General features: G+C 32.1%; 1 protein-coding gene across 7 annotated transcripts in view; it reads left to right on the top strand.

Moving 5' to 3' along the window:
- Positions 1–664: 664 nt before the first annotated feature.
- The window catches only part of LOC123524327 (nuclear factor 1 X-type-like), a 119,719-nt gene continuing 101,292 nt past the window's right edge, over positions 665–19,091 (top strand). For 2 of the 7 annotated variants that reach the window (XR_008370293.1, XM_053538969.1), the window contains exons 1-2: positions 665–1,334; positions 3,056–3,115. Coding sequence is in view for 6 of the 7 variants with exons in the window: in XM_053538969.1 (XP_053394944.1) it covers positions 1,254–1,334; positions 3,056–3,115 (141 nt within the window). In the remaining variant the exon portion in view is untranslated. Of the gene's footprint in view, positions 1,335–1,758; positions 1,835–3,055; positions 3,116–19,091 lie in introns of those variants that run through there. The other 5 variants (XM_045302430.2, XM_053538974.1, XM_045302426.2 and 2 more) reach the window with 5 other exon arrangements.

Below are 19,091 nucleotides of genomic sequence, written 5' to 3'. Positions count from 1 at the left end.
ACTATTCACCAAATATTAGGAGTATGCTGGTAAAACTGAATGATATATTGGATAATATACTCATAAATGTTCTGTAAATGATGTCCTACTTTGACATTTTCTCCATTTTTTTATTAATTCAACAGATACATTGTATTACCTTTATGCTATAATCTAAAATTTATAATAATTATTCTTCCCAGTTTGCATATAAAGCGTTAGCGTTCACAAAAGCAAAGCAGAAATCCACGGAGGCAGAATGTTAAAACAGAAATACCATGAATAACTTGTACACAATAGTTAAGCATTGTTCCAAAATTATCAAATTAAAAGATTATTTTCTGAAAAAAATTAAAGAGAACCTAGACTCTTATATAACAGTATAAAAAGATTGTATTGTGTATGCTTGATCAACAAAAAAATGTTTAAAATAATCAGATGCTTTAACCGATATCTATCCCAGTAGTAATTGAATTTATCTGTTCGCGTTACACACTTCGAACAGGTAGAAAAACATGAAAGGCTTTGCCGAAAAATAATACGAAAGTAAAATGCTTGTGGCATCGGCTGGTCGTTAAAAGTGTTATAGTTGGTACATCAGATACATTGATGTATGTTAGATTAACGCAAAATCTATCTACTCTATGTTACATAGGGGTTAAGTGAAAGGCATGCGCCGATAAAACAAAAGCATAGAAAGATCAAATAGGCTGTGCAGTTGTACAAATCATGAAGTCGTCTGCTGTCTTTCATTTGTAGGGTAATGAAAAGGAACGCGGGTCGCAGAGGTCTGTTCGCTTCCATTCTAATGAGAATCAGTAGTTGCCTTTTAAACAACGTACGCGAGATCTTGCGGAGGTTATAAAAAGAAAATGGAGAAGCAGTCGCTCTTATATGTTATGTGCGATTATGTCATAACAATAAAAATGTTAATGGAAACTTATAGAAGCGGCTCATCATAAAAGTTCTTGATTTCAAGATTATCTGATAACTTAATAGAAGTTACTTGGAATTATGAGAAGGCATAGCAGTCTTATTATCAATTTATTCCGTGATAAGTAATTAACTTTAATATTATCTTAAGAGCATTCGGTTTGAATAAAATTGTTCTAATAATAAAGAAATAAAGAAGAATTTTGTTTAAATGAAAAAAGGTGTGATTTATGTGCACGGATTTAATTTTGACGTCATTTAAAATAGAATTAAGTGTAGTTAGATTATTTGTTTGTGTTTTTGTTGAAAATTAAAAGACGGATTTATATTTCTTGGATATAATGATGTGCCTACGGGACCAGCAAACAGGGTTCCTGCGACCCCCGGACAGGTGCCACCCCTATGATTGCTTCCCGCCGACGGTTGGTAATTTTTAATTTTCGCTCACTTGCGAGTGTAGCCTTAAAATGTCCTTTATCACAAACTTGTTTTGAAACTTGAATACTATAGTTAAGAATTAAAGTTAACTTTAAATTGAAGATAATTTTAACATTTATTTTAAATTTAGAAAAAAAAATACCTTTCTTATATCCCATTAATATTGATTATACTGTAACATGAAAATTACAATTTATCGAATTGGCACCTATGAGAATAATTCCCTTTTCATTATGAATGATTTACTGAGCAGGTTTCATTTGTATTATTAGTTATAAATCTCGTCGTAATAAAATTTTTGGCAATGTACTGTACGGTTATTCTTATTTTGGAACCTGGAATTGCCAGAAATAAGTATTTAAAGAGATTAGAATACTTGGCTCTTGGTGAAGAGCATTTGGCTGGCCGAAGTCTTGCTCGTGTTCGATGTTGGCTTCAATTCACACATTTCGCATCAATGATTTCCGGATTTATTTCATGTACGGTGTGTATCGGTTTGGACAAAACAATGAATAATCTGAGAATAATTTCATATTTTTGCTTTGGTTCTTGGGTTAAGCAACTTCTGTGAATTTTCTGTTGGCATGGAGCACTTAAATACTTTAAAGGAATATTTAATTCTATATCAGCTGCGTATTGTTCAATGGTATATTTCGTAAGGTCTAAACATGTAAGGTATGCATATGATTTTACTTTAAATCATGAAAAATGGATTTAAATAAGCACCTCGCACTATATCCTTAACATCTGCGCTCTTGCATGCTGAATTTGTTATTTCCTGTAAAACATTATTGAACAAAACATAATATAAATAAAAGCATAATAAAGCATTCCCTAAAGGCATACATTTGTTCTGTGAGGTGTTGAAAAGATATAAATTTCTTCAATTCTTGCATAATGTCTGAGCGCGTATCTGTTCAAACATAATAGCATGATAACAGCATGATCTTAAATCATTTTCTACGATAATACTAAAATATATTAAAGATATATCCATCATATCTCATACAAGTGTAATTGTCTCTCTTTGTCTTTGAAGACACATATTGTTTCATAACTTCAAATTGATAAAATGTGTTTTGGTTTTCGATAAAACCTAATAAACATAAAAAATAAATAGAATGTTGGAGAATAGTTATAAAATATGTGATTATCATTATGTTTTTTTTGTGTGTGTTTTTTTTTCATATTTTAATATAGATGGAAACAATCAAACCCTGCGGTAAAATAAAACATAGCTTACAATAGTATTATCGCTTACGATTATGCAAATAGTTGTTATTTAACATGTGTAAAGATTAGTTTCTTTCTGTTAATGGGAACATTTTTTGTTCAGTAAACAATATATAATATTTAAAAGAAAGACTGATATTTTTGTGTAGTTAACATGCTTTCGAGTGATATCAATTTTGCCTATAAAGAAAGATTATGCATTAGTGGCATATAACCAGGCCTTATTTTATGGTATTCGCTGCCTGTCATGTAAAAGAAAATAAATCATAAGGACCTTTTCTGTATATGAATTTATTTGTAAGGCTAATATGTGTGAAGAATTACAAAAATACTTCTGATTGAATTAAATAACTTGCATTTGATACATCTGACAGGATACCTCTGCATTATAGTAGTTTTCGTGAATGACAGAAAACTTTGAAAGGGAAATATAAAACAATGGAATAATATCATGACTTTTTTCATGTTACAGTTAGCAGGACCACGCCCGCCTCCTGGGGACTGGTTTCCACCATACGAAGGCTATCCTCCGGTAAGTGTATGATTTTTAAGATTATATACGTGTACATAAAATTCAAGACCGATACACCGCAGTGAGGTTTAGTCTTTTTCAGCAGATAATAGAAAATATAACATGTAAAGACGTAGTATCCTACCATTATCATCATTATCATCATCATTATCATCATCATTATTATTATTATTATTATCATTATTATTAAATCATGACGATTCATATATTATTACTATCGCATGTTTAAAAGTATACTTTAAGTTTCTTTTAATAAGGTAATATTTTTATTATATTTTATTTCATTTAGAAAACTATTTCCCCTTAAAATAAGAATGCCTACTGATCTGCCATCCAAATGGTTTATATATTTGAAATTATAATAAAATTTAATAATCAGTGACAGATGTTATAAATGGATACATGTTTCTATTCATTGAATGGATAAATAATCATTTCAAGCTGTGAAATGAGGATTATTAACAGTATAGTAGACAGACTAAGTCGTACACTAAACAAAATGAAATATTTTAGAAATAGAAAATATAAAACGAAGAAAATAAAATATGTTTCAACAATCATATTTTATAATAAATGTGCCATTGAATCAGTGTCTGGAAATGCATACAATTTGATAGCAATACATCGGATCGTTTTTCCCATTTAGAAGTATTATTATCATTCGTGAAATGCTTCATTTATTTTGTTTGGAAATGGAAGGACGCTCGGCACGTGGCTTCAGAAGTTTGTTTAAAATGCCGGTGATGGATGAAGACAACGTGCTGTCGCGCAAGTATGAAAACAACACGGGTTTTACATGATAAATTGCTCTAGGAATGCAAACAGAACGCGTGCTTCCCATTGCCTTGTTAAGTACTTGTTGACAAGCAGACGACATATTGTGTATGAAATATTCAAAGTTTGTTTTAAATAGTTTTTATTAAATGGGAATGTTTTTGTTTTACTAAATTGCATAATCAGCAAATTTTACATATTAAATGACATTTATTTTCATAATGATCAAATATGGGGTCAAGTCTGCTTGTGAGCAGTAAATACCAAGCAAGGAAAATATATTCATAAATGTGTTATTAAATACCAAAATACCTCAATTAATTTTATGGAACCCGTGTCGAGTATAATCAAATCATCTTGGAAAATGCTGAAGTTTTGATTAGAATAAATAATTCCTATGGTTAATAAATATTGCATAAAATTTGAAACTCTCTATCTAGATAACTTGATAAATCCGTACAAATACGACAGACTTATCTGTATTAGAAGGTATAATATATCATGTGAGCTTTCAAGAAATCTTTATACTCTTCTTCAGAGTATAAAATATCATTTGCACACGCCATGTGTTAGGATATGATTAATGGCGTTTTATTTGAATACTTCCTTCAGCGTTAAACGGTATTTCTTCTCGATTTTTACAAAAGCCTGTCGCCGTGTTATGTACTTTCATTAACAACGGTATGCAGGAAACCAAGACATCGCTTCCTTTTGTAAAATAGATAATCATATACCGGCGGCTTTTACATCATAATTTTACATTCCGAACTGGTATTAAATCATCATGTTATACACTTAACCTTGTGTAGAAATAATAATAACACTCACCTCATAAATACTTGTACAATATGTTTTCATTTATATGGCAGGCATATTTATGACGTTTTACATTACAAGTCAGAAGTAAATTGCAAATGCAACAATTTGTTAACATTCCATTCCAACGAAGGTGGACTCAATCTCATCAAATTGGCAGCCAGTAAATCATGTAACTATTGTCTTCAAGTTCCACACCATTTGTGTTAGCGAGGCACGTTCAGTATTTGGAATAATATGCAAATTCAAGCGAACTTTTGTGTTACAACTTAAACACATTTTGCTCCTTTAAAAGGTTTAGTAATAATGGTAAAAAGGTTTATGCAATAATGAGAGAATGTAGTATCTTTCTAAGAACAACCCGGTAGTAAATGATAAAAGATCGTATCTCTTAACTGTCTTTTTAACTGTACGTACGTATACAATTCTTGGATTGTTCCAAGTACTTGTAAATTTTATTGTAAAAAGCAATTCTTTTATGAGAACTACGAGACAAAAGTCTGTACGTTTGATCCTGACTACTTAGATACAATGAACTTAAGGTATCGATCCACAATAGGTAACATTTCGGTGCCTGGTGACCCCATCCTTTTTTTGGTATCATTTGAAAGAGTTGTGTCTGCTGAACAAGAAATAGTAAACAAGATGACCATAAATAATATGCAAGAATCATTAAAGTAACGTTTTTGACTGCGAAATGATAAAATTTACTCTGTTATAAGTGGATTTCTTTTAAAGTATCATTGAAGACTATAAAGTAAAAAAAAAAAACAAAAAAAAAACAATTAACATATTTTGTCATTCAATACATATTTTCTTTTTCAGTAGACAATGCACTTTCGGACGATACCAAAATTATATGAGCTTACCAGTCATCAAAATTTGATATGTTTTAATAGCACTGTTATATAGAACTTGCTTATTTGTGGATCGGATACCGTAAGTCATGGGGCCAATCATGACAAAATCCAACATTTCTTTTGTTTCATATAATGTCTAACGTTCATGATTTCCATCACATTTTTCTTTCCTGTATGTACATAAAAAACTTTTCCGGCATGTCACTGTATTGCTTGTTTATTAATGATTCATCCAACGCTTTATATGTAATCTCAGGTAGTTATTTTATCTGTATTCGGACCATATGTTTGTCTATTTTCTGGGACAACTTGTCTATGAAAACAAATGGAACCACTGCTTCACCCTTGCATGATAAAAAGGTCTGAAGTGGTTTTGGCCTGTCTCAGTGATATAACCAGGTATACAAGTTTTGATTCCATGCCTAATGTTCTTATTTGTATGTAAAGGAGATGTAAACCAAAATGTTTAGTCCTGTTTAGCCTCATATCACATTTACTGTGTTGGCAAGCGGTAAAACCAAAAAGCAAAAAGCATAGCTGTTTTGTCTGTATTCTGACCATAGTTGTTTTGTCTGTATTGAGACCACAGCTGTTTTGTCTGTATTCCGGCCATAGTTGTTTTGTCTGTATTGAGACCACAGCTGTTTTGTCTGTATTCAGACCATAGTAGTTTTGTCTGTATTGAGACCATAGCTGTTTTGTCTGTATTCAGACCATAGTTGTTTTGTCTGTATTGAGACCACAGCTGTTTTGTCTGTCTTCAGACCATAGTTGTTTTGTTTGTATTGAGACCACAGCTGTTTTGTCTGTATTCAGACAATAGTTGTGTTGCCTGTATTGAGACCACAACTGTTTTGTCTGTATTCAGACCATAGTTCTTTTGTCTGTATTGGGACCATAGCTGTTTGTCTAAGTTCAGGCCATAGTTGTTTTGTCTGTATTCAGACCATCTGCAGTCTATTCATTGTTGTTTTGTCTGTATTCGGACCATCTTTGTTTTGTTTGTATGCAGAACATATGTTTTGTCTATATCAAGACCATATGTTTTTGTATAACTGGACGTACATTCCCAGACTGTTCGCTGTATAAGTTATGTTCATTATCTTCGACAATACTAATAAAATAGATAGTGATTTTTAAACTAGAAAAAAACAGTCAGCCAGTAGCTTGACAACTGGTTGTTTCATGCCTTGTTCTCACGTCTGTACTGTGGAAGTCATGTAATGATAAAATAGATTTCTTCTGTAAAACTGTTAATCTTGTTCCTGCATCTTTGCATTCCCTCCAACAGTGGAAAAATGTTCATAACCTCGTAAATAAGTGAACAATAACTTGTCAGTTATTATTTAGATGGCACGTGTGTCACGGGTAGGACTGTTTATCAGGTTTTCCCATCTGCAATCTTACTCCATATTCACGGTAGTCCAGAAAATGTTGAAAAACAAGAAACCTGTACATAATTCAAGTACTGGTATAATACGGTTACTATAACAGTAGCTCTGAAACAAAGAACTATTCATATACTGTGATACGAAAAAATATTAAAGATATCCAGTGTCCATCTTTACTAAATTTTCAAAAATATTTCATCTTCAGAAACTTACTACTAATTTAGAAAATCCTCATCAAATGTGTTCAAGTCTAGACTACTAGATATATTTGTGCATACAGAGCTACATTCACATGTTTTTAAATGTTGTGCAGTAACAGTCGATTATTTAAAAAAACGGTTTTAGTAGAAGTACACATTATGCTATGTTTAGCTATACATTCATTTGTATTATTTCAAAATTAATGCATAGTGCTATAGATACATAAATCTGGTAATTCTATGTTTACATAACCGATATGTAGATATTGTTTAAGTCTATTATACCCTTTACCCCACGAGCATGACACGGAATAGGGTCTCCATCTAGTACAATACGGATTTTGATTTCTGGCAGCTCGTATTAAATACAGACCGTATTTTAACAGAATATATATATGTATATTATAAAATGATGTATTATATGCCTGTATAAATTCTGTAAATATACGGCTTGTATTTCAATTGTAAATACGAACGGACAGAAAACAAATACCATATTGTAAATCCTGTATTGTGCACCTTGCCGTACTATTTTCATAAGTTGTATTCAGTTCTACAAATAGCGCATACGGAAACCCACTCAGATCTATTTTACACAAACCTTGAAGATTTCCTCCGAAAACAACAAGCAAAACGGCGAATTTATATAATTAAAGGGAATTATAACAGTAGCTAAGTCTGGGATGTTGTATTCGGCTCTCGTGTTTTTATTTCGCGAGGCTGGATCACACTCGGCGCTTGCGCATCTCGTGTGACCAGACCTGGTAAAATCCACTCGAGCCAAATACAGCATCCCACATCATGTTGCTATTATAAAAACCCTATTGTATATAAAGGAGACTAGAAATTCATATACGGGTTGTAAAATACTTGATTCAAAATTTATATGAAGACACCTAAGTTAAAATATGTTTTGTGTTATGAAAGTCTATGTCATATATGTCTATAGTTTGTGAAATTCATGCCACTATAAAAAATATTTGACTGCATTCATACTTGTATGACTGTGTGTAATCTAAAGTTCACCTCAATAAAGTTATTAATTATATTGCGCCAGTGTATTGGCAAGTTAATTATCCAATAGAAATGGCTTATATTTAATTTTTCTAAACATATATTTTCAAAAACGTCAGTTGTTTGAAATTGTTTATATGTTACAATGACTGAAGGGTATAGTTTTATTTTTTGGTTGTAGATTGATATGTACGCTGTAACAGAAAAATAGCCAGTATAAATTTATATTGAACTGAGTCGTAGGAGTTAGAGACTACATGCAATTTTACTCTGTTGCGAAGTAGTAAAGTAGGGTGTAATGAGGATTATTTACTACTCAAATCTCTCGTACTCAGTTTGCCGTAACTTATTGCATATTACACATAAGGCAACGACCAGCGAACAAAAACAGATCACGTTCTCAAAGAAGTAATGTCGTTGTTTTTTTTTTAAACATAACGATGGTTTAGCAGAATTTGGCGAGAAAAGATGTAAACATGTTTGTTTATAAATAGCAGATAATAGTTGGTGATTTCGTGTAAGACACTGCCTTTGGTAAAACAACGCATGATGGGATGAGACGTGCTAAGACAGGCTAAGCTCGCTCTGCATGATACAATAAAACTGAATACATTGACATTTCAAGAGCAAAAATCATGCAAACCTCTCTGCCCACATAATATTTATATATAGAAATATTAAAAAACATATAGGCTTAATACTTGCTGCGTGTATTCAAATGTAAGTCTGATACTTCAAAGCTAATCATATTCACTGAGAATACTATGCATATGTATACCATTATAAGACTTTCTTTAAAAAAAACAACCTTTGCAATTTAAATTAAACAATTATATCACACAATTCTTCATCTTCAACCGCGGTTCTGCAGTTAAAATTTACATCAAATACATACATATCACACCCGCCGGTCTCAGTACGGATTGGAGCAATGGCACTTATAGTCAAGCCAATGCTCCTCTTAAATCAATCTGCAATAAGTCCAACATGTCCAAACAAATGTACAAAGGAATAGACATTCGCTGTAAGCGTTAACTTTATGCTGTTGGATTAACAGGTGTACCAACTATCATCCTTGCATAGATTATAATGTTGTTATGACGCCTAGGGCGGAAGTTTGTCCAAAGATCGATAAAAGCAATTTTTTACAATGTAAATGAAGCGTTTCTACAACGCCATGCAAATTTTTGGCACAACTTGTGTAGAAAGTTCGATAAAGTTCTGCCGCCTTTCCTAAAATTTCGTATGTGCAAGTGCAAAAGCTATTAGTCAAATCGTGATGTCTAAGTAAGATAAGAAAATAACGATTAAACAGTCATCACTAGGTACTCTTTGCTACTTTTTAATGATGTGACCTTCTTCATCGTTAGGTTTTATTTTCAGTGTGTCTGGAAGCACTTTGCGGTGCATTTCAATACTTTTTGTCACACTTTTTATAGTATCAAACGGCCCGATAAAACATTCATTTTTGCAGTGTTTTTTTCACCCTGATGGATTCTGTTACTTGTTCATTTTAGTCTTTATGATTTTTTTTTAGATTTTTTCTAAATATGCGATGGGCGAGACTCATTTTTTCTATATGAACTGCAAGTTATGGCCAAACCAGTATATTAATGGGACTAGATAGGCGCATGCGCAGGAGACAGACGCAACAATTTAGTTTTTGCAATATGGATGTCTTCTTTCTGTTGCAGTTTCACAGTTCTATCTTTCAATTTGCATATGTTGGCATCACTCAGTGCTGTTCACTTCTGAAACCCTGGAGATAATGCAGATTAAAAGATTAAAACGATTTATGGATTAACGCATAACACTTTAATGAAAGCAATAATCCACAGTAATGACTTTTTTTACTATATGTAATGATTCATTAATTGCAACGTGAAGTCTTTCATCAGCTTCGTATTAGCATTGTTTTCTTATTCACTATGTGTTTCTTCAACTAATGTACAGTTTTTATTAACGTTGCACACAGCTGCAGTAAATTTTGTTTGAGTTTAAAATGATTATTATAGGTACATGTATATCAGATTTCCGTTGCAGAGTGCATCTAATACAAGAATATCTGTATTTCCCATTATCATCAATATTTACCTGATATATAAATTAGTTAGAGTAAAAAATGACGTCCCTTATATTTGACACCACCATTTGTAAAGGGACTTCAAATCATTTAATATACAAGTCAAAAGATTTCCTGCGGCCAGAAGTTATACAGACCAGAAATTGTTATTAATGTATGTGTGACCATTCCGCCTAAAAAAGAAACTTATGGGTGAATAACGTGCTTGTTTTTTTTATTATACAGTTACGCTTTAATGTAGGAAATATTACTCCATTCTACATGATTTACAGGTAGATCTATGAATTATGTATTTCTTAATTTATGAAGCTTATTGTTTTGAGCAAAAATAACAATATTCCCTTTCATGTATAACATAAATTTAAACTCATCTCACATTCCTTGACTATTGAAATACTTTACTAGAGCTATCACAAATGTGATTCATGCCTTCACCTGGAATTCGTTAACATATAGAGCAAGACAACAAAGGACAATAATCCAGGAAACTAAAGAGCCATTTAAAATATCCTTTATGCACAACTAGGTATCAATATTTATCATTGCTGAAAGTTTAAATTAATTATATGAAATAATGAAAGAGGAATTCACATATATTTCTCTATATAGAGTGCCAGCTTTATTGCAAAAACGGCGTTCCATAAATGCGATAAGCCAATCGCATATCTGTAAAAAGTCACGTGAAATCACCCAATCCCCATGTGCTACACTACTTGTTGCATTCCAATATACCTGCGGCCTTTAGGCCGCAGGCAATAAGTCTGTAATGGTATCTATATATATTTGTTACGTAAGTATTGAGCAAAGAAGCCTCGACAAAAATCTTATATTTCACATAGTTTTCATACTATTTAAATATAAGTCGGAACGAGATATACTTTATATGTTTTAAAATGGTATCTGCATTGTATTTTGCATTACGATCAAATATCAAATGCCCAACGTTTCTTTTTTTCCATTTGCCCCTTACAACCAAAGTGATTACAGCTTAATATGCACGCTTCATGTGAAAATTGTTTTCTTGACAATAATGAATATGTATTAGTTTTAATAGAAAATATCCATCTATAGAAAACACAGCCTTCTTACAATAAGCCTTATTTGTGATCATACAACAGACAAATGTATCTTCTTTTGACATGCTCCAATTTCCTTACCAAATGTTCTACATTTTATACAAAAGATTCAGAATTTAGATCATACTCGAAATTGAGAATATTTTACAGAGGCAATATGTCTTAAAAGGCTGATTGTACTTTCCTTTTAACTGAATGACTTGTAGAAAACTGTCTCCACGAAAAATACACTTTTACGCAGTAGCAGTATTTGCGTCTTTTGCATGTTACATGTGTTTTGTTACAATATGTGATATAATAAGTTTCTATGTGATGCATGTTTTGCTGTTTCTACTAATTATATTGTTTTGTGTAGGTTTCAATATTCTTTCACAGAACTGAATTGCATAAAAATATTTTCACTGCACTTGAAATAAGCTACCGAGACCAGAGTCTGGGAGTAAAAAGATTCATGATTGTCCTTGTAACGTTTGGACAAGCCTTAGCACCCGTGACACATTCAGATAAGGTATATCAGCTGTGCCAAGATTCCGGTTTTATGTACATTATTGGAAATGTTCTGAGTTATAACCTGCCGAAAATAGTTCTGCAAAAAAAAATATGTTTTGAAACAAAATTTATGATCAAAGTTATTAACTCTTGCACAACAGGTCACATTACATGAAATGCTATTATTTTTCAGAAAACGAACAATTTAAAGGTACGCTGGCGAATCTGCCTGAATACAGCGATTCAACACTTTTTTAAGGTCGGACAACACTCTTTGTCCTACGTTCACTGAGAAGTTGATATTTTAAAATTACGATATATTTATGTTGGCTTTTTATAAGAAAAAATATTTAAGTAATTATTTTACATCAAAATTTTACTCGCTCACAAACGGAGAATTCAACTGCACAAGATTATACATATTAACAACTTAAGTTTTTCTATATGAACTCTGAAACTAACATAGATTGTTTTTATCTTATTTTCTACTTGAAAATTCGAATAAAAAATACTGTCTGCATTTAAAAAGTTTTAATATTTGCATTTTATAAATGTTGCCATTAACATTTTTTTTTCAAAGTACCCAAAGCCTTAAAGGATATACAAAAGCTATTTATTAAAGGAAGTAAAACATCAGTGATGCCTTTGAATTATGTACAAAATTAACATTCTAACAATATTGAAAACTGGTGTTCAAACATTCATATGGATAAATTCGAATATTCGAATAAACTGTAAACGAGTAGCTTTAGAATAAATGAGGAAAGCATTTTTGAAACATGTGCCTAGATAACTGATGATGAAACAGCATGTATCACAAAACATGGAATTAAGGTGGTTAGTATCAGCGTGAATTTCATTAAAGTTTGCAGAAATGCTCTTGATGTACCACAATTTATGTAATATTTTATTCTCGTAGTCTGTACAAAATGAACGTTTCATTTTTACTCTGTATTTGTAGATAATTAGTTAATTAACAATATATCTTTTCTAAAGGCAGCGGGGTTAATTAAATACATACGTTTTAAAAGAATAGACAATGTAATTTAGACAAAATTGAATGTACACTGTTTTGTATACAATATCTTTTTTAATACGATATTTCAGAATGAAATTGCGTTTTATTAGCTAATGTTTGGGTATGTAATATATGGGCATTGATGCCGAAGAAAAAAGGGGGACACTCTAGGAACAAAATCCTTAAATAATGAGTTATTTCTTGTTTATTTTGCATACAACTCTAAAATATCTTTTTAAAAAAGAGAGACTTTATGAAAGAGCTGATATGTGCCAATGTCTAGAAACTAGGTTTGTTGAAACACATGTATATTGAACGCAATAAAGTTATGTATGTTGCAAAAAGATCAACGGTTTTATTGCTTCATGCACATGTTAAGTCGTGACCTATTTATAGATTCAATGTTCCCTCCAAAATTTCATAGACAAAATATTTGGATTATTTTCGCATGGTATTTAATGTTTAATACTTCTATCAATCATGCCTCGTACAAATTGACAATTTCTTCTAACTATTAAGAAAATATCACAATATGGACTTTTCGTTAGTTTACTTTGTATCGAGCGTCAGGCGATTTATTTGATACAATATCATAGAATGGATTCGCTTTCAGTTCACTCCAAAACCCCTACCAATGGAATAGGTGAAACAGTGTCACAAAATGGACTTTCTTTCAGTTTACTTTGTGTCGACCATTAAGCGAGTGTGTGACACAATGTTACAGGCTTAGCAAGACGACTGAATGAGACGGTGACACAATATGGTACGGTGACACAATATGGTTTTCCGGTTTCCGCCAATTTACGCTGTAACCAATTGACTATAAAGATAATGCCACTAACTTCGAATTTTGTATCCTGTAAACCTGGTGAGGTGTTCAAATTTCGTTGTCAGCATTTGGAAATACCGTACTCCTTTCTCATCCACATGAGTGATCTAATGTATGCCTTAAAATGTACCATTATAGCAAATACTAATGTAATTTTTGTCAAGTCCTCCTGCATAGTTCAATAGGGAGAGCGTAGATCTACGGATCGCGGGGTCGTGAAATCGATCCCGGGGCGGGGCGTATGTTCTCCGTGACGATTTGATAAAATACATTGTGTTTGAAATCATTCGACCTCTGATTCATGAGGGGATGTTGGCAGTTGCGAAGAACATATTTGTACTGGTACAGAATCCAGGAATACTGGTTAGGTTACCTGCCCGCCGTTACATCACTGAAATACTGTCGAAAAAACGGCGTTAAACCCAAAACACAAACAAACAAACAAAATTTCTGGCAAATTATTCCATTCTTCCTTTATTTCTGTCTGAGTAAAAACAAGTTTCACAAGTACTTTCAAGAGGCGCAAATATTGTAGGGAAGTGTAATTTAAGTGACTTTTTACAACGAATCAGCAGCTAGGGAAAAGAGCTGCTTTGATCATGAACTAGCTGCATGGTCAATTAGATATATTGACAGTAAAATGCTTAATTTAATGCATACATTGTGTCTTGCTAATTTAGGAACACAGTTCCTCCATGAACATCTGATTAGCTTAAACATTAAGCATAATTGCACTGGTCAGTATTTCTTGCAAAACATTAAGGACAGTTTGAACAAAGGAAACTTTACACACAATATGAAATATTTAATCTGTAGGTTTGTATTTAGAGTTAGTTGATCACGATCATATCTTATCTTACCAAACTTAATACAGGGGGTATATTGTTCAAATGGAAACCTATGATCTAAAAACGACAATTTTAAATTACATGGATGTCACTAAAGTGAACGCGTGGCCTTTTTAGAAACTTTAAAACATTTGTTGCCTACCTTGTTTAGCAGGAGAATGTGACAGCCTTTTAGAAAAAAAAGTTAAGTAAATTGCTTTCCGTACTAATTAGTTACATAGAATTCCGATGCCGTTTTGAAAACAGTATTGCCAATTTATTAGCCAATGACAGATTGCTAATTGATAAAATCTTGCTCAGTAATGTTCGTTTCGAAATTCCAAACGGTTAAAGTAAATATTTCTTAAATAATTTAAATTCCTTTTCCTCTTTCCGATCAGATCAAATAGACTGTAAATGCTTACGATATTTTAAAGTACATGTATATGTTTAATTTTTTTTTTAACAGTCAGTTTTACATCTCTTGTTAGTAAAAAGCTCATAAATCCCGTCCCGTATTTGGACTGGGTGCTGTTTTAATTTCTAAGTCTTTGCGATTATCCCGGTGTTAAGCCGGTGCTAGGGGTATGAAATGTGTTGCACTGTTCATTACCTTTCATGAAAAAGGTTGACTTAATCACTTAGTTGCGTTCTGTGCATTCATATATAGACTGATCTATTGTTATCTGGCATGAATAAGGCTTTCAAAACGCAATGCACGGGTCAAGAGTCGGCCATACTTCCCTTGCACGCATTATTGCGATACTTAGCATATGTAAAGGAAAACTTCTTTGACTCGGGTGAATATCTTATAAACATATATCTGAGCAATAATTTAAAAAAGCACATATCTATGGCATGTACAGTGGTATTTATATAGCTGTTTAACATTGTTTACCGAGACTAACACCGTGTTGTTCGATACGATCTCGCTACGCTGTTGTGTTTCGTTAGCGTTTTATTATGTGAAAAATCATGAATGACATAAACATTTAATTATCTTATATCATGACTTTGTTGCGCCTCCCACATAGACACGCGCAAAACTGCCAAGAAAACAATGGTCCCAAAGTGAATTCAGTTGCATTTGAAATTCTTTATTGTTTTCATGTAAATAGTGTTAGATTTATCTTACTTGCACAATGAACTGCTAGTGCTACAGGCTCGAAAAGCTTGATCTCTGTGCGTGATAAAAAAATGTTTTCCATGCTTAATTGTTCTTTAAAAGTGATATATAGGCACTGACAAGAAAACTATTTAGAACAACAATGGATGAATATAAATATATTATGTTGACGAAAACAATTTTGAAAAAACTGGCAACACAACGCTATCTGACATACAACACTGTAATATGTGTTGTTGTAAAAATTATACTAAAAAGCTATAGATTGGTCAAGAAATAACAACGTAAATGACGAATAAAGTTTATATGTATCTAAGAATATTTATATATTCATTAAAAAAGGTCCGCGGTATACTTCTAGCGTTTTGTTTCTATTCGCGTTGCATTTGAAATCGTGAATATAACTGGAAATAAACAGTCTTACGAAATGTCGGTAAAAAAATCAAAAGTAAAATGGTAAATCTAATTTGAAAACAATTTTGGGTAATATCATAACATATTACCTGGTATATGTGGATCAGGTTAGCAAAACACAAATATAAAATAATCGAGTTTTAATATAACTCTGTCTGTCAATACAGGATAAAATGTATTGAAATTTACATATTTCCTATTTTTCGTCCAATCTCAGACTTTCAGAGGCAACATTACGTGAAATAGTTTGATTCTTTTTTTTTTTAATATTTTGGTTTCTTCAAGTTAGTCCAAACATTGCAGTACAGGTAGTTAGATCTTATTTAAGGGGTTTTCTTTAAACCGGTCACTGAGGAATTACCTTGATCTTTATAAACATCAACAGCATGTGGTAACTAAATTGGGTTAGCATAAAAACATCTATAAATATGCCGAACATTTTGATACTGCAATATATTCGAAGACTGGAGTAATTTGGTTATTGTAAAACAACTTAATGATAAGAACATGAATGTTTTCATGTTACAACACTTCGGATTTTGAATGTCGAAACCCATACATTACAAGCTTCGTAATCAATTTAATCAGCTTATATCGCGTTTTTTAAAGAAAATTCATATAAATAAATATATATTTTATCCACTAGTAATATATTTGTGATCCTGTTACATTGTTAAAACAAATATTATCAAGACTTAGAAATGTTACATGAAAATATCACAAAATTATAAGGTGAGTAGTTATATAAACAAATACTGCACAGAAAGCAAACAACACCCCCATCCCCTAAAAACAAAACAAAAAAAAAAACAACAACAAAAAAAACATACATGCTTATACACATAAGATATACCTATGACCAAGCACTTATGTACATTTGAACACTTCTTTGCAGTATGTTTACTATTTGTTTATACATATATTTATGCACATTCTTACAGTTTTGAATAATAACGAAATATTAATATTTTGTATATCTTGTATATCAAATACATGCGGAAGAACATTTTATTTTGTGCATAATATAATGTACTAAAATAAAATATTACTAGAGATTAAATGCAAACCATATTCCTTAATTGTTGAAACAGTCCATTTTTTTGTACTTTAGTAAGTATCTAAGTTGCACCGGTACATTTATGTATGTCGCTACTTCCTAATCAACCAGCCAGAAACAGACCTTTTATATTTGCTCTCTCTCGCCACTGCAGTTCTATTTATGACACGACAAAGGAAAACAACGCATAAGCCGGATTGAATATGTCTGACTCCTGTAGATACAGGCGATTTATCAAAAGGCACAAATTACTAAATATTAAACAGTAAAAATAATATGAGATGTATTACATGACGTGACATGAAGTTGGACAAGCCAAAAGTAAAATCCTCGTTAAAAACTTCTTTCTTTTGCAAGGGCCGCCATGACATCAAAACGAGGCTGGAATATTAATTAGGTTGGTAGGTCTAAGGCTACTAAATTCGTATGTAGGTAAAAGGACTTAAAGCCACCTGCTCGGCACTACCCTGAATAATATAATACTGACTTAGCAAATATAAATAACTTTATGTCGTTACACTATATAAATTATTATTTTTCCTTTGTGGTAAAATTCTGTGCCATTTGACATGTTCGATAAATCAAAATTGCACCTTACAAGATCGACCCACATCAGAACTTGATTCCGTTTTGCATCCTACGAAACAACGAATGTCTCATTTAGTTATATAACGTTCTAAAATAGAATATGCGTAACCCGTTTAGTATTTAGTAAGTCGGATAATACAGATTAACAAATTGGCGATAGTCTAAGAAATTGTTCACATGAACAGCAATGCCGCATACACTGCATATCTTTGCGGGTTTATTGTTGCTTATTGGCATATCGAAAATCATAAATAAAACCCACTTTCCGTGATATTTGTTCCCATTAATTTGAAGTGAAGTCTGTCTGTTTTAATAATATGAGTGTTTATATACACTGTTTGATTGTAAGAGATGTGTACCCGAACTACCATTATAAAGTATGTTTTATTTACGAGGAACGGCATCAGTTCACCGTCGAGACATATATTTTAGAAAACAATATAAAAAAAAGGAAACGTTTCTGTCCCATTATGTTAAGTCATAATTCAAGATCATTTTTGTTGCCATAACTTACAGGTTTTGGACAGATCTATCATTACTTTCAGTCTTCGAACCATAAAGTCTGTATATAAACTACTGAAGAGGTTTTAATCATTTCATAACATCAATATTAATTTAAAGTAAGATAATCTGATGGCTTAGGAATGTGTGATGACATACTAAAAGCTGCACCAGCAAAGGCTTGTTCGTTAATTCCATTCTGTCTAACTTCTCTCAATGATAGCCTGTTGGTCACAAAGATCCCGGGCATTTGTACATAACATACTTTTTTGCAATTTTGCAGGATAGAAGCGATAAGGATGTATGCAAAAGTCTTTGCCGCTACAGATCTATTTATCTATTATTTCTGAAGCTATGAAAAACATTGCTAAGTGTGTACCATTGTAGGTCTATTATTTACGTCGTCAGTAAGTTCACCCCCTTTTTATGCAACAAATGCTTACAGTGTTTGTTATATCTAATGGCTGTTAAAAATCGTCTATTGCACGAAATAAATGAAACTGCCACAAAAAGCTCACATGTGTAATTCGCTATGACACTAATACTGTTTATATTATTAGACACTTTCCTGAATTTAATAACTTTCCAGCCTTTCTTTTGTTTGTTCTGTTAATATTTTAAATGCTAGTGCGCTTTCCTTTAATTAGATTACCGTTGCAATTTGTGTTATTCTTATGCAAATAGTACACATTAAGGCGAATCTTAGTACAATTATTATAATAAATGCTCGTTTAATGGAAACATGCGTTTATTTCATTTGTTAACCCTTACCCTGCTATATTTCTATAATGGACTGGTCCATCTTTCAATTTGGACAGTACCATTTATTATTCAAAGGGGTTTGCACTGAAAATTTACTGACTGAATAGCGAACAGTGCAGACCATGATCAGACTGCACGGATGTGCAGGCTG

This window comes from Mercenaria mercenaria, chromosome 3, assembly GCF_021730395.1.
Source record: "Mercenaria mercenaria strain notata chromosome 3, MADL_Memer_1, whole genome shotgun sequence".
NCBI classification, from domain to species: Eukaryota; Metazoa; Mollusca; class Bivalvia; order Venerida; family Veneridae; genus Mercenaria; species Mercenaria mercenaria.
The sequence above is the reverse complement of the archived record's forward strand: the minus strand, read 5'-3'. Positions and strand labels throughout refer to the sequence as shown.